General features: G+C 44.6%; 1 protein-coding gene across 1 annotated transcript in view; it reads right to left on the bottom strand.

Moving 5' to 3' along the window:
* The window catches only part of LOC105455057 (mucin-19), a 190,701-nt gene that overhangs the window by 7,813 nt on the left and 165,173 nt on the right, over positions 1-17,715 (bottom strand). The window contains exons 2-6 of the mRNA XM_011698105.1: positions 10,985-14,958; positions 7,610-7,735; positions 6,919-7,029; positions 6,058-6,244; positions 52-233 (exon numbers count right to left, since the gene is read on the bottom strand). Coding sequence (XP_011696407.1) covers positions 52-233; positions 6,058-6,244; positions 6,919-7,029; positions 7,610-7,735; positions 10,985-14,958 — 4,580 coding nt within the window. The remainder of the gene's footprint in view (positions 1-51; positions 234-6,057; positions 6,245-6,918; positions 7,030-7,609; positions 7,736-10,984; positions 14,959-17,715) is intronic.

Raw genomic sequence — 17,715 nt, 5'->3', positions numbered from 1 at the left:
CTTGATAAACTTCAATGTTTATACTGGAAGCTGTCTTAAAAATATTCATACCTTCTTTGACGCAAGATACTCCATGCCTCTAGCCACGCAGTAGCCGAAAACCGTGAGATCCCTGGATGTCAAGGCCGCCGAATCCTCGCTGAAGTTGTAAAAGTACTGCCTGGTGCGGTGATCGCGCAGGTACGCGAGCAGCTTGCCGTACATGACGTACTCCAGTATGAGATAATGGGGCTCTGCAATCAGGGAAAATCACGCATTAAATCCTTTATGTTCATTCATGGAAGAGAACGCATTCGAGCGTGTCGCTCCCGCGTTACGAATAAGGGGATCTCAATCGACGAAGGATACAACTCTTATATTCATCAGCTCTTACTCACGATTCAAACTGAGTAATGCGATTATTAAGGCGAACGTACAGTATCACGAGGTGCGCCGTGCATGAGTTTGCTTCAATGACGCTTTACCATTCGAGGTACACTTTTCACACGAGATACACTGCATGCGGTTCGATAAATTGAAAACATCGTCGTGTGCGTAGAAAAACGGCATTTTTCTCAGACACCGATTACGTTTTCCAAATCTGGTCGAATTTTTTCCAACTGCATTGACATGTGAACTTTGTTGCATTTATAGTCGAAGGGGATAAAATGTAATCGACATTTGAATTACGAATGTATATCTATGCGAACTTTTGTGTATTATACAAATATAACTTTATTTAATTTGTAATAATTTATTTAAACACCAACGTATTTCTCAATGTTCATTAGAGTAAATTACAACATAGCGTATCATTATTTATCATTATGGACGTCAAATATTGCGACATATTATATTTAATCGAGAAGTAACATTTTTGGAAATATTTAATGATTTCCTTAAAATTACATTTTATGGGGTTTATTTAACTACATTTAATTACGTTTAATTTCCTGCATGCTTTCGTCGTAACGACGACGAACAAAAAGGGGATGGACGCAAGCGATTAGAGGAACATATGGTGAGGATGTCGGAGAAATATTTCACGTTCGAAATAATTTAAGAGACGCGCACTCGCGGAGGAGCCCTCGCTTAGTACCCGCTTGATTGTAACTTATGGCGCCACTTTTGTCGGCGTGTCGAATCGTAATTCTCATATTAGGTCGATATTACCATCCACCCTAATAATTCTTGTTCGTCAAGTAGCGTATGTTAGCGTGCGCACCTCGCTCCAGATTAATCGCGTTTGTACGTTTTTTCAAGAGTAGATTAAACGTAATGTTTACAATGCTCGTTTCGATCGTATCAAGTCGCGCGTTATTAACGTGTATTAGCAATTTAATATCGCGAAACTCTACATTGAATAAGTTGTATCGCAATTACTACGCTATACTATGCGCGCTTACGAACATTAATATGCATATCAATAAGCTTTAATTAAATCCAACATGAAATTGTCAATTAACAGGAAAGTACACATAAAAAGATCGTTGCTAAACTTGTAATTATACGTAATAATTTGTTTAAAAAAAAAAAAGATAAAAGAGATTATTTTACATGCAAGATTATTCTTGAAAATTGATAAGTTCTAGAGATTTTTTCTTACTGCAATTTTATAATCCTTATTTGCGAAGAACAATTGATAAAAAAGGAGAAACTAATTCCAGATATTTATATGTTTTATAAAGAATTGCAATAAAAAAATATAAAATTAAAAAATTGCTGCGCACAAAGGAAACGATTTCGTTCCAAGAGCAATGACTCTTATCTTCTCTTGTTGGCGCATGATATATCGGGGCTCCATTGTCAAATGCGCGTGTTGAATTCGTTGAACTCTACGTTGCAAAAATCGCGGATCCGCGCCTATGCCGATCGATATGGCACGCGCGCGGTACAATAGTCGTGTCGAATGCAAAGCGATACGAGTGCGCAAACGGCGATACGTGGGCGCTTGCGGTAGATATCGTTTGCGTTTCATTTTCACGTAGATCATATTTTGCGCGTGCAAAACCGCGACAGCATTTCGACGAAAGCGACGAAGCGACGACACGAGGCAAGTATATATATAATACATTCGGCCGACGATCCCCTCCCTCGAATCTCTTTTTAATCTTGCGGACGTCGTATGCAAATCATCCGGAGATTGCTGATTGTAAACAAAATTATAAACGCGAATGGCATTGGCAGGCTCTTTGACGCAGATCGACGGGATCTTTAAGACGCAAATTATAATGACGTGCAATTCTGTTGAATTTTTTGGGACAATTCTCGCTTTTCGAGACGGAGAGGATGACGCAAATATCAGGAGCTCACATTTAATGACACGCGAAGTTTCGTCGTGAAGCGAAACGCCTAAAGCTAACCGCGCTATCAGTCTATTAAATTTCCGCAGGATATTATCCGCATAGAAGATACAGAGAACTTGTACAAGAAAAAAAAAGACACCGCGTTCCCGAGTTCGCAGATTTTAAAGAATGCCGCTCCTTAATGTCGCTCCTATTTCATACACGTCGTCGTGAAAGCAAATAAGCCGAAACTTGATTAGGGACGGAAAGAAAAGAAAACGAACGACGGCTAAATACGAGAGGCTCATCATTTTTATCGAAAACACGCGAGGAATTTCTTTTTGGAATCGTTTCGCGATTGTAAAAAATTCAACGTAATCGCGATAATGTCTTCATCAAGCATTAATGCGCGACATTTTAAATGTTATCACTTAATTTATTTTTCTAAAATTGACAAAATTAAAAGTTTTGTTTCCTAAAATGTTAGAAACACGAGAACTTATCGAATTTATAATATACCACTCGGTTCTCCGGCTGCCAATAATTCTCTCGGCGTTCGAAGCACGACCGTTCGACGTGAGGTTTATTTTCGTCCGAACGGCGATCGTAAAAACGGTCGAAAGACTTTCCTTTGACGAACGTCGCCGGAAAGAAATTCGGACGTGGCCGCAAACGATAAATGCGGTGGGGCCGAAATTTAAATGTCGTAAATTTTATACGGTGGCTCCGTCTCGCGTTCCTGGACCGCCAGGAAACTTTCCACGCTCGGCCATTGTGGTCGAGGGCTGACGCGAGGAGAACCCTTTAAGGCCCACTCCCTGAGATGCGTCAGCGACGCCCGAAATGCAGACACACGTGCAGACACACCTCTAGAGTCTGCGATTTGCCGCGGCAATCTTGACTCTTATTGCACTCACGATGAGCATTTTATCGTTACGACTTGCCTACCGAACGAATATCTTTCCTCGCCGAGTTTATTCCTCATGAACGATCTATTTCGGCGATTAAACGCCGGTTACGTTCGCTTCGCTATTCATCAGAGTAAAAAATACTAAAGTCATTGGCATTCCAAACGATTGTTAATATTTTTTTAATAAGAACTTTAGTCGACTTTATTGGCGATTTTTACTTTTATTAAGGAAAGCTGTCTATTTCTCTAAAATGCAGACATGTATAAATAACAAATTTATTAAAAGAGAAATTACACAAAAATTGAAATGAGATTATAACTATAACTTGACTTTTTAAATAATATATCTTAATTAATAGAAATAATAGCGACACAATTTTATAAATTAAAGCGAATGGTAACGCCATCGAATCGTTGCAGTTAAATGGATCGATCGTCTGCCCGGATCGTATCGTCGCTCGCTTTTTCATTTAGCTTCCTTTGATCCGCGAATGGAACGGCCGTATCGCTAGGATACCTACTTAATAAACGTATTGTGCCGCGAAGAGGTGCTTCGCGAGGATGCGTATGGAAATTTATACGGACGATGAGAATGACGATATCGAACAGCGCGTGGAAGAGGAGAAAGACGTATAATGGTCTCCGCCTCTCTGTGATTCATCTCGACACGTACAAAATTGCTCGCTTTTTTGACGTCTTTATCATAAAGCCCTCCCGCAGGAAAATGCACAATTCAATGAAATTAATTTCCGATCTGCGCGATAATTATATAGCCTTCTCGTGTTCGTCGATTATTTAGTTTAAAAAAAGATTATAAGCGCACAACAACGCGCGAACGCAATATGTGGTAAGATTTTTAATATTATTCAAAGGTATTATTCCTTGCATGTAAATTTGATGCGCATTTCTTATCGCTGTCGAACATTATTAAAATTCTGGAAATATAATGAATTTCTTCTGGCAATTTTTCGTAACAAAAACTGATCCTTCGAAAGTAATCCATTGGAGCATTCATCCGCAGGGAAATTATTTGCCAATTCGTTGCGCGTGTACGCTTTCGATAATGATCGGAGGCACATCAAGCGCCTCCGATTATCCGATCCGGCATCGTGGAAGCAGGATGCTGCGATTTTTAATGAATCAAGATACGATGAAATAACAGGGAGAACGCATACGGCGCGATTACACTTTTGTTCGCAAATAGATGCAATCACTGATATTTTTATGCAAACTTATGCGACTCGCATCGAAGAAACAACTGCGTTGCATCGAGTGAAAAATTGATTTTGATTGAAAAAATATTAATAACTTGCGTGCCGTGAAGAGCCAAATTTCAAGACGGCGCGGATTTTGATTTTAACGTCGAGAAAAGGAACAAAATTGCCGGAAAATTGTATAATACATAAATTGTTTACACGACGATTTAATTTGCAGCTGTCAAGTTTGCGAATGTTAACCGCAATTATCTATCGTGGCATAGATAACGAACATACGAAACGGATAAATCTTCCTGTACAAAACAAAGCGATTCTCACGCAATTATCATATATTAACAGCCCTCTAATTTATCGTCCGCAGCACAATCGCAGTTAAGATAAATATTTTCATGCTGACCGTTTAATCGTTCCCGCGTAACAATCCCCTTATGCAACCATTTAAAACATCTAAACGAGCTTTATTCGACAACAATAAAACACGCGAAGTGCATCTCGCACATTTTACCCCGTAAAATTTATTGGTTTCCGATGTAAATATGCGGTTTAGAAAAGCGATAAAATTTTTTCGAGGCATTTATAGTTTCGACGAGAATCCATGATATAAAGTCGCGCGATAAAATCGCGGGAGATCGCGATAGAGATTTATTGTTTTACCATATTTACTTATTACTTATTAACTACGTAGGATGTGTTGTTCGCGGAAATTTTAATAGGTTGAATAATGAGCTGGGTCGCTTGACTCGTCGCTCGTCCGCGAATTTCGATTAAATTGCAAGGACGACTAGTGGCATCGCGAACGCATCGCGGCGACGCGGACGCGACGGCGGCGGCGATCCGATTGGAGGAGTCGCAATCCAGACGCGAGTTCTATCTGCTGTATTTCTCTCTTCGGCGGGACGTGATTACTTAATTACTATACACCGGCGATTCCGCGCATTTCTGCGTCGGCACTTAAAACGCGCCATCGATTTTTTTTATAAAGTTATACGCTGCCGAGGCCCGTGCGCGCGCGAGCTGCCGCACGCAAGGTCGTAGATAAGTGACGGTAATAAGGAAGATTCACCGAGTGCAGTTGCGACGTGTGCGTGCAGCTGCAGGTGCATGCAGCAGCGTCGATTGCTCGCCGACGCGAAGTCGAAATTAGGGACCGCGGCATGGGAGGATGCGTTTCCGCGGGAAATTGCGCGATGCGTGTCGCCCCGTCGGTACGTGTCGATGCCATATGGTGTATTTCTCCACTCCGGCTGATTATAGCCGTACGGCCAGATGCGCAACGTATGCAGGAATCAAGAATGCAAGTAATTTTCCAGTTAATTGAAAAAAAAATGATACCCACGTTCGCTTGGATGCTCCGAGCAATTACGTTTGAGAAGTGTTATTAAATTCAATCTTATATATCACTTCTTTGTTTTTCAATTTTTTAAGTTTCTATTCTATTTTTGATTGAAATTTGTAACAGAATTGTTAATTAAAATATAATTAAATGTCTATACATGTCCGTTAAATTAATTGAAAAATTATTCGCATCTTGTATATTTTGATGTTAATACTTCATTAAAATTTAAATTTTTTATAGCGTGTAACTATGCTCAAGTCCTGCATTACGTTTCCATCGAAGCAATATCGAATGCAAAATATAAGTCGATTGATGTTATAAACAACTTACCTTCCTCGGTGCAGCAACCTAAAAGTGTTACAACGTTTGGATGACTGCCCAATTGCTTCATGATTTCGAGTTCTCGATCTAAGTCCTCCTTCTCTCGATCGGAGGCGCCTTCCTTGACGGTTTTCACTGCCACTAATCGGGTCGTGCCTTGGTGACCTGTCAAATCGTCGGCTTCGGCCTTCCACACCTGACATTTCACAATTCGATCATATTTCAAATGTTTACTTAAGCTTTAAAAAGATTGTGTTCCTCTTTAAAATTCGCAAATAATTACTAATTCTTGTCTTTTTAGCAATTTAAAGCAATTCAATTTAGATAATATCAATTATTGATATTATAATTGAATAATTATAATTTAAAGAATATCTGTTTTCTCAGATTTTATTAGAGGTATGTATTGTTGCTACTTTGGAACATTTATAATCTTCAGGATGGGAAAACAATTATTACGAACCGCTGATCCGTCTTCTCATTATTAGAAAAAAAAATTCTATCGTGGTAGATTACACGTTCCCTAGTTTTCCCACACAATCGATTTTGCATAATCAATTCAATTATACCAATATTACGCTAACTGCCCATTATCGTATTTCATAGGTACGACGTTCAAATCCCACACATCCAAAGCTGTTATTACTATTCAAATCAACGCGGATAGGATTGCACAAGTAAGAGAGTAGAATAAAATCGCGCTCGAGGATAAGTAAGTATATCGGTAGGAGGAACCGCTGAACTTGGCCGCGAAGATTACGTTTCCGCATGGATTTCAGGTATTTCGTTAAAATCTATCCGACAGAGCCGCAGAAATTACAGGCTTGCTTTTTTTTTTGCAGAGACGCGCCGCAGAAAGTGTCTTCTCACCTGGCCGAAGTTTCCTTGCCCGAGGACTGTCTGTAATCTAAGCTTATCTCTAGGAAACTCCCATCTGGATTCCTGGGATGGCGGAGACGGCGGTTTCTCAGCTTCGTGACACTGCGCGGAGAGAGACAGAGAGAGAGAAAGAGAGTCGAGGGGTTAGACTGCAGTTTAAAATGGTGCCGAAAATAGCCGCTAATTCAGATGCACGAGAGAGCATAACGTTCGACGCGTCGCGTCGCGTCGTCGGAAATTAATCGTGTCTCGCGCCTATCACGTAAAGAATTTCTTCCACGTTATGAAAAACGAACTTCCGGGATTTTCCATTGACGTGTGACCGCGCGACTAATCGCGATTTTCCTATGCGCGACGTGACGAAATCAATCTTACGTATTACATATGCAAACAACTCGCTCTCTAAATATTTATGCAAATTATTTCAGATAAGAGACGGAGAGATAAAGGTTGTTAAAAAATTAAACTTAATATAAAATTAATATCTCGATACTAACGCATAATATTATTTACTTCAAATATCTTTCTGCTTGGTCATTAAATTGAATAAAGTGTACAATTCAATCGGGGGGGGAAAAAAAAGACTCGCACCATGTGACGAACGCGTCGAAAAAGCTGTGCAAACAATTACTACGTGACTCTCGCGTTAAATATGCCGAGTGCGTTCGTTAAATTTCCTCACCAAGTGCTGTATCCTCGGTAGTTTCGTGATCGCCTTCTCGATGGACGTCTTGAAGTCGCCGTTTTCGAGATTAAGAGCGTCCTTCCTGCAGCTTATCTCCGATGACGTGTCCGACTCCTCGAGCACCTGCATAAGCAAATCAACGTCAGCGCAACGTGTGTATGCAACACATGCCGCTCGCACGCGCGCGCGTCGGGGAGCCGCTCGAATCGGTCGTCACTCCCGTTTAATTGGGAGGCGCAATGCCGCGCGGCGGCAATGAAGATCAAGCGAGATAGATCGAGGCGTTTCCGAGAGTACTTCCGCGAGTATAATATTGTCGGAATAAAGTTAAACGAGCGCTATGCTCGTCGATTCTCCACGCGAGCAAACGAACGTCGACGTTTCTTACACGACGGCGATAAGATGCACGCAAATAATGTGATGACCAATTGTGCCCGTCGTATGTGCCTTTCAAGGAATTCGAGTTAACTATAATAACAGTTGCACTGAAGTGTTTTTAACCGAGAATAGCAACAAACAAAGTAATCTTATATACATCTCACAAAAGCGAGTTTCTTCCTGTAAAAATATTTTTTACAGTTTATGCAAAGCTATAAATAATTTATGTTCGTATATAAATAAGAAAATAGTTTTTAGTTTTAATTATAATATTGAATAAAAATTATAACTTTTAAATTTAATCTGCCATTCATTTTCGTAATTTTTGTCTTTCCTCTTTTTCTTGTCATTATAATGTTTAATTGTAATTACTATAAACCTTATAAAAAACTTAATACGGAAAACTTTGAGTCTATGTTTAAATCAAAATTAACTCTTTGATATTGCTTGATATTTGGATGACGCATAAAATTTGCAAGTGTCCTGTTACTCATTTGTGAGTGACGATTTTATAACACAATTAAGAATGATTTTATTAAGTATTTAAAACATTGAAGAAAGAATATAAATTATATTAAGACAATACAGTATTAAAACAATATACTCAATTTATTAAATTCTATCCAAAATAAGCTTACATCAAAGTGTTAATATAAAAATTCGTATTTAATCATATAATTATGCGACATATTATTAGGTTATTTTATAAAAAAGAACCTCTACATCGTTCTGATGTTATGCGAGAATCGTCAGGAAAGCGGAACGGTTTGTCTGTCGACGGTGAAGTTTCAATCTCGGAGAACACAGTACGCCCGAGTTTAGCATGATCGGGCCGCGGGACGAGCCCCGAAAACGGTTCCCCGCTTATTTATTTGGTCCCTGTACTCGTCCTTTCTCCCTTCTCCCTTCATTTGAACTGCTCCTTTTTTTTACCGTCCACGCAAACCTTTGTACCGCCATTCAGATTTATTTCCATGACTGTCAGGTTAAATTTAAATTTATGCTCGCGTTATTATTTATGAACGTCTCGCGGGCGTGAAAGCATTTCGCTTATGTCATTTCCGGAAATTTTGTGGCCTCCACCATTAATTCCGCTATCATTTCTGACGCCAAAAAAGGACGACTGTTGACATTTGTTTTATTCGCGAGAAACAGAATTTCCGCAATAAAGAACTATAATTTACAACAGAAATGTGGTTCATCAAGAAATGCTATGAAGGATAAATGTTTGAAGTGCAAATTCGCGAGATATCTAAGTGAAAGTACATTATCGATGTAATGATTAATAATCACACGAATATAATGCTCGGCACAAATATTCTTATTACCAGACGCGATTCTCTCGGTACATGAGGTCTCTCGTGCGAGATCTTCGACCTTCGACGCAACCTTCTTGTCGGCTAACCGAGGAAAATTCCGCGGAAAAAGAATCATCCTGGATAATGAGCCGAACAATTTTCGCATTATCCAACATTCGCGTTCGTCTTCTCATTACTGCGCGCGCACGAATCATCCCGAGATTATTCTGCATACAATGAACTTGTAGTAATTGTCGGGAGAAGGGAAGGGGGCGGGAGGAGGAAGGGATTGTTAACCATTTCGTGAATCATCGCGAAGCTGCAGCCTTCGCGAAGGAATTACTCGATGACCGCGTTTGATACCCATTCACGACGAAGTCACGGCCGTGATAGATAACGTGGCGTGGAATTTGCAGCTTGCGAGAAAAGTGATAATTACAATTTGATCCTACGGAAATATGTCTGTCTTTTTTTTTTTACATTACACACAATCAGATCTTAGCCTGCAACGCACACGTCTCATTGCGGATTGAAATCCATTTTAATTATAAAACAGCGCGGCTGTTCGGGACGGTATACTTTTTGATAATTACGGGTCGCATTCTGGATCAGTTAACGATCTGTAAGAGTGGCGATTTTCAGACATCGCGTCAGCATCGCGCTAATTATCAAAATGTTTGGTGTAATCCGCGCGGCGATATTCGCGAGATAACGAACGTCGCCGGTTAAACGACCAGTGCGATAAGCGCTTAACGCGCGATGATAATCCCGGTCATGCCGCGTAACGGTACATAAGTAGCACTGCTTGCACGAACGGCGATTTGTATCCCTAGCATCCTGGGGTGCATCAATTAAAAACGAAGTTACATGCGACGCTTTTTCATTCCGTTCGTCCGCCGTCTCTTCCGCTGGTACGGTGATCTCGATCGCGATCACACTCGACAGAGTAGATCTGATCTCCAATTAAATCATAATGTTCTGTGAGTTATATCAGAACGGAACACTGTGCTGATTGTTAAAGACATTACGCGATCTCTATCTATCTTGTCTCTTGCTCGTTTTATCGAAAAAATTTTGATTAATTTGGATTTTTACTTTCAATTTTTTTTTCTTTAAAAATTTTGCAACATGATCCACATGTTGCATCTTTTAATGCTTAACCTTATGTCATATTAAACACAACAAAACTACGAAATGAAGAATTGAGATTGTATAAAACTTGAGTTTAAATAAATATTAAAATATCCATAATTTTAAAAACACAGTAAAAACATTGGTAAAAATTCCTTCATTTGCGATTAATAAATTAGTCAATAAAATTGAGGACAATTTTTACAATATATATTGCGCATATTTGGCATTTATAAAAAATACGTGTTGCTATTCTCCGTATTATTCTATTTTAAAATATCATATCTGTTATAAATCTGAAGTCCGCAAGGAGCTTTCCCTTCGAATATCCCTCTCACAATCACGTGTCTTCGATATTTAAGCGGATTCAAATCGCGCCTACCAGTTCTCCGATCGCAATGCCGACTCCGTCCCTCTCCGGGAAAGAGAAAGACGAAATATCACGAATCGATCTAGAGCGTGGCGCGGAGCGATTCGCGCATACTTTCTAATCCTGATCTAAGGCAAATCGATCGCGGGCGCGCGGGCACGCTGAGCGACCTCGAAACCTCGTATACTCACTCACCTTACGATTCCTAAGTATCAGTCTTCTGAGAATGAGCCCGACGCCGACGGCGATGGGAAAGACGACGAGCGTGGCCAGGATGTAGCCGACCACGGCGACCGTCTCCTGCGTGGCGATCGCGTCGCCGTCGTGCCGCTTCAGTATCACCTCACTGACGTTCATCGACTCCCGCGGGCTCACCGAGATCGGCACGCCGCTCTCGAAGAACGTCCTGTTGAGCCCGTCGGGATGATACATCGTGCCGTTGTACTCCGGCAGAGTCGAGTGATGATACGCGGGCCTGTACCTCGTTCGGTTGGCCGTGGGCGCGAACGAGGGGCCTTTGGACACAGGAGGGACGACGGTGGAGTCCTGGAATTCGCGGTTGTCCTTCCGGGGGCTCGTCGGGTTCACGGTGGATTCCTTAAACTTGGGAACGGGCACAGTGGTCGATGTACTTCCGCCGATTTCCGTCGCCGATTCGGGAATTTTCTCCGTCGTCGTTGTCGCCGTCGTTGTCGTCGTCGTCGTCGTCGTTACTGTTGTCGTCGACGCGGAACTATCCTCGTTCTGCGACTCAGACTCCACCGGAAGCACCACCCGAGGTCGTTCCGTGCCGCGCGCGAGCCCGTCCATCGGCCCGCTGCCGTTGAAGATATCCGACGTGTTGTACAGATGCATGATCGGCAGCACGTCGTCCTTGTCTTTCGACTTGTCCGACAAATTGCGCGCTCTGACTTCCGGCGATCTCTCGCCGGACACGCGTTTCCCGTTCTCCGTTACCGTGGACGTCGACGAGGTAGGCAGGACCTTCGACCTTCTGCTCGACGTCTCGTCCGCGCGAACGTCACTCTGACTTGGCATAACCGTCGTCGTCGTCGTCGTCGTTGTCGTCGACGTCGTCGTCGCGTCTTTAGCTCGGTACCTCTTTTGGATCTCCGAAGGATCCAGATTGTTCTCTTCCTTTGCGACATCCGTCGGCCTCAAGGTGTCAGTCTCCGGATCGACGGTGGTCCTTTCCACTTCCGTCAGTATTCTAGGCGTGACCGGGAAAACCGGTGCCGCCGGCACTGCCGTCGTCGTCGACGTCGTCGGAGTCATCGTCGTCGTAATCGCGATCGTTTCATCGACTTGCTCGGTCACTGCCATGGTCGTCTCGACAACGCCGTCCGTCGTTGCGTTCACGTCACTCTCCGATGTCTTGTTCGACATCGCGACACCACGATCGTCCTCGGCATCGCTTCCGTTATCACTCTCCTCGTTTAAACTCGACGCGGTAACGACGTCTTCCTCGAGAGCGTGAGACTTTTCCAGCTCCGTCGTGGTGGTCGCGTCAACGAGGACGGACGGATCGGTCGCGTCCATCGTTTCGTCGGTCGAATTTCGATTCAGAATTCCCATGGCGGTGGTTTCCTGCGAACTACTGTCACCTGGCACCTCGTTCACCCCGCTGGCACGCGCAACTTCCCGTAAAGAATCGGCACCTGGCGCCTCATCGTCCGTAACTTTCCCGCGATTCGCAACCCGCGTTCCGTTCGACGGTCGACCGTTCACCACTGACTTATCCTTAGCACTGTCGATCTTCTCCTCGCCGGATTTCACTCTTCTGGTAACGCTCGAAGGAGACACCCCGCTCGAAGAGGCCAACACCCTGCGACGCTTGCTCGTCGCCAGGGACGAGGATTCCTCGTTTACAGTCGACCGTTGATTCAGCACCGCGCTGGCGCTCTTCCTGAGGAATCTCCGATCGTTCGCACCCTCCTGCTCGCTAATCCACTTGGTGTGATTCCACTTGATCGATCCTCTGTTTCCGGTCTCCGGCGACTTGGCGGGCCTCGTCGACGATACGACGCTGTCGTTCGCGGCTGAATGCAACGGGGGCGAGGTGGCCGCCGCTCGCTGGCCGGTCGCTCGTTGCTGCTGCGGTACAGCTTTCCTCGATCGTTCCCCCACCAGACCGTCGACAATACTGGGCAACGCTCCAGCAGCTGCGGCTGGCTCGACGGTCGCGCCAGCACTGAGTCCCGCCGGCGTTCGTGCCGGTTCTATACCGCCGTCGCCGGCACGAGGAAGCAGAAGAGGAGAAGACGGCGGCGGCGGCGGTGGTGGTTGCTGCTGTTGCTGCTGCTGCTGCTGCTCAGGCCGCTGTTGCGACGGTCCACCGCTCGTTATCTCGGCACCGCTACCAGCACGACGACCAGCGGCACCACTACTACCTCCTCCTCGCTCTTCCTCCTCGCCTCTTACTCCGGGCCCGGTGTAGTTGCGCAACAATCGCGTCACGTTCGTTATCGTATAAGCGTACACGTGTTGCTGCGGATGATGCTGCTGCTGCTGTTGCTGCTGCTGCTCCTGAGGCTGTTGATCCGAGACAACGGCGGCGGCGACAGGTGCGGACGACTCCGTCGTCATCAGGGTCGATGTCGATGACGACGGCGATGATTTCGGGGCGACATCGCCGCCGGCCGACACGCGAACCGGTCGATCCGCGATGGGATCCGCGACCGGTTGCTGCTTAACGGTATTCCGATGGGTCCGCTCGGTCGCGATCGCGAAACTCGAGAGCCCGAAGCTGTCGTCCGGCACCACGATCCGCAGCGTCGACGATTCCGTCTGTGACATCGGCTCGGTGCCGTCGCCGCCCTCGCGAGGCCTCGCGCTCGCTCGCTGCGGCACCGACACTGCCTTCTCGATGCTCGTTAACTTGTGCTCCGATTTCTCCGTGTTCTCCGCTTCCGTTCTCGCTTCGGTGACTTTCTTCTTCTCGCTGTCCTCGCCTCCGAAATCGTTGGCCGGCCTCTGGAGACTGTCGGCGGTCCCGTTCGACGCCGCGATCGTCCCGTTCGAGAGTTTCGCGTTGATTTCACTCTCCGCGACGACCGCCGCCGCCGCCTCGGCATCGCCATCGGACTGGCGCTGCCGCGGTATTTGGGTCGTCGTGCTCGCCTCGCCGACGTAGGCCGCGTTTCTTCTATCTGGCGGGACCCGATCGCGGCCGCCGTCCGCGTGAGCGGACAGGTCGCCGCGGCGGAATCTGTCGTCGACCGCATTCATCTCGCTCCTGGTTTCCGACATACCGAGAATACCGGGGCTCGACTCGTTCCCCGGAATAACATTCGACACGACGTCCGCCGTAGGCCTGGGCTTCCGGTAATACAGCCCGTTACCCGAGCTCCTGAACGTATTCTTGATCCTCGACACTTGATTCTTCTCGACCGTCCGACGCTCCAACGTCTCCAGCGCGATGTTCATCTCGTCGTTCATAATCTCCTCCACCGGCGCGGCGATCGTCGCGCTGAATCTCTTTGTGGAGTATCTCCTGCGCGAGGAAGTCGGGTTCGTCGATGTCGCCTCCACGGAGTTGTTGTTGTTGCTACTGGTGAAGTTTTGCGCGTCCGGCTGGAGCTTCTGGCCGAAGTAGAGAAACTGCGACATATCCTCCACCGGAATATTGCTCTCCACTGGCCGGAAGTGATTGTACAGTGACTCTGGCATCGACACAGTGTTCTTTCTGCGCGTATCCGCGTCGCCTAATTTTTGATTGGTCAACACAGCGCTCGAGGCAGGTGTTGAAGAGACGTTCTCGTACTTCCCGGTCGTCGGCGTTAACGAAGCTTCGTTTTTAAGCGTCTTCGTGGCTAGCGATTCTACCTCCGCTCCCGTCGCGTCGAGCACGAGCGTGGAAACGATTTCTTCGATCGATTTCCTCGACTGCGGAGTTTCCTCCTCCTCCTCCGTTCGCGCGCTCGTGACGTAAACGTCGTGTCTGGTCTCCTGGGTTTCGAGAACATCCGGAGGCTCCCTCGAGGTGACGTCGCCAGGTCGTGACCTACGACTGGAGAGAGTCCGGTGAGGCTCATGTGAGCGTTGATTCAAAATCTGTCGTCTTCTCGCAGTGAGAATGTTGCGTAGCGCCTGCTCGCGTTTAGCTTTTGACGACGACGGTTCCGCGTGTAGGGACGCACGCCCGTGACGATGTTCCGTGACCGACGTGTCTGTGAACAAATTAACGGAATCTCTGGTAGATATCTGACACACTCTTAATTGCCTCGAATAAATTTAATCAATCTGAAGAAAGCAGATGATAACTTAATAAATATTAATGAATATAGGGGGCATAATTTCGATGACCCGCGTAAAAGAATAATTTTAAAAATTCGCAGAATATTTATTGTTATACATATACGTTGTCAAATTGATAAAAGTTAAAAAAAATATATATAAATTTCTATTTATTTATTTCACACAGATTTCTTATTATATATAAAGAATAATTTTAGTAACGAGATATATATTTATTCTAAAGTTCTATAAGTCATTATTGCTTTCGGAATTAAAACAAAGATTTCATTTGTTTCTATTAAAAATAAAATGAAATATAACTTCGCAATTACGCGATAATATGTATTATTACATTGAAGAAATACATACGTCTTAACGCGATCTCTAAATGTTAATTGCTCGCATGCGAAGAAACGATATGATGTGCAACTGACGCGATTATAGGTTCCGGTTCGTCTGCGACACGGTTCCGGGGCGACGGAGAGGAGAATTTTCTACGAACGGAATAACGTGCGAATCGCCCCGTTCGCAATCATCATCCGTCAGAGCCGTTCCCGGTGAAAACCGGAAGAACATTGACCGCCTCTTCTTCACGCTACACAGCAAACGTAATTAAGTTCTCAATTATATTCGCTGCGCGTGCGACGTGCGAAACGAAGGAAGTTCCTCGCGAAGAGAGAAGTTCTTCGAGTAACGGTGCTCTCTCCTCCACACACAGGGTCGCGGATGGCCGAGTGGGTTTGGGGGATACGAGAGGTCCGCGGTACCGTTACCTCTTACACGCGGTCCCCGTGTGCCCAACGAGCGTTCCGCCAATAATCGTCTGTCGCGACTGTAAAAACGGGTCCACGATGTCACGCGCTCGTGGATCCGACATCTCACTCGACTTCATTCTAAAGGCATCTAAAGCACTGCGTTGCAACAACGTCAATTTCAATTTATTACGACAATTCCAACGTCGAAATATCTCTATATGTGTTATTTCTTTCGGCAACGTTAAAATTTTTAATAACAAAATTTAAAAAAGTAATAGTCGATTTCATTCACTAAATTAACTTTTCGTCAAAGATCTCGAGTAAATGAGAGACAATAAATAAATAAAAAGACTTCAGTGTGCGCAACGTTATTTATACATATGTCCATAAACTCTTTCTTCAAGCTGCGTACTCGAGCGAACTTCTCGTTCCTCTGTACTTATAAACCCAAGAATTGCTCTCCTCGCGGTTTTCTCATGGTACAATAACGTTCGCCGACAGCCATATCGTGCGGATAATGGGCGTTGCTCGTTTCGCTTCGCTTCGAAAATTCGTTCGTACTGCAAAATGCCGAAGAACGCGCGCCATAATCTCCTACGTACAAGCATGTTCCGCTGAGGGGATCATTAAGAGCTCGTCGGCGAGAGAGGATCGAGAAGAGGGAGAGATGCCCGCGCGTCACGAATTTATTCTCTCATTGTCCCGCGTAAGCGGCCCCCTCCCCCCCCCCGCCCAACCCCCGAAACGGACGCTCCGCCGAATCGGCAAAAAACTCGAGGGACGATACAGCTGTAACGAACTTAATTTACAACGACATAAAAGCCCCCCGGCTTGTCAGCTCGTTAAAGGGCCCGATAGACGCTATTTCGTGAATTTCCGAACGATTCTAATGCCCCCGTGGATTCGGGGGATTATCGTGACATACGGCGGCTTTCATTCGCAATTTCTTACCTAACGCGTTATGCTGTGTGCTAAAATGTTTCCTGTGGCTTCGAAGTTATGAACTTGAGCAGCGTTTTCAAGAATTTAAAACTCTGTAGGGATTTGCGAATATTTGTGACACTGCGGGCCTTTTAAAGATATGTATATTATTCCTATAATGTCTGAACAAAATAGAGAAATCTTAAAAATATTTCCTGGAAAGAGAGAATCAATACTTAAAAGAGGTACATAAAAATTATTTTCCATAAAAGTCTTCCGAGTTTACTGCAATTTTTATTTTAATTCCTCAGCAATGTTCTCGGCTCAGAGATGATAAGATATTATTCAAACATGTGTGTATATATATATATATATATATATATATATAAAGATAATTTCCGATCGTTTGAATAATAATAACTTGTCACTATATGGCAATCCGAGGCATTGCAGGCTTTACAACCAATTCAACATTTTAGAGATACATTTCAAACAGAAACAGATATTCCGAACGTGCAAATCGCGACGTGGCATCCGCCCCGTTGTGGGAGCCTGCTTATAAATATACACGAGTATCCCGCCAGCCCGAGCACTGAATAATGCAGTCTCCGCCCAATCTCAACCGAAATCGCGGGAATTGTCGTCTAACCTTCTACTCCATGCGGAATTTTCGCCAGTCTCGAGAAGGCTAAAGTAAAAAACATAAAGCACATGAAGTAAAGTAAATAGAATATAAAACATGACAAAAGAGAAAAAGAGGAAATTCGAAAATTCCGCGATGACGTGCAACAGTTCGGAAAATACAACTTGGTCCCCGATATTTAAATCGATGAACGATTAAAAAAATATAATTCTGCATCTTAATGTTGAATATCTATATATATATCTGTAAACTACATATGAAGTGATGGACGACCGTAAAAAAAATCGCGACGTGCGCGATAAAAGCGGGAGGAAGATGGATAGAGAGACAAGGCTCGCTGTCGCGAGTCCGCGAATTGTCGTCGCGAACGT

This window comes from Wasmannia auropunctata, unplaced genomic scaffold (assembly GCF_000956235.1).
Source record: "Wasmannia auropunctata unplaced genomic scaffold, wasmannia.A_1.0 LD335957.1, whole genome shotgun sequence".
Taxonomy (NCBI): domain Eukaryota; kingdom Metazoa; phylum Arthropoda; class Insecta; order Hymenoptera; family Formicidae; genus Wasmannia; species Wasmannia auropunctata.
The sequence above is the reverse complement of the archived record's forward strand: the minus strand, read 5'-3'. Positions and strand labels throughout refer to the sequence as shown.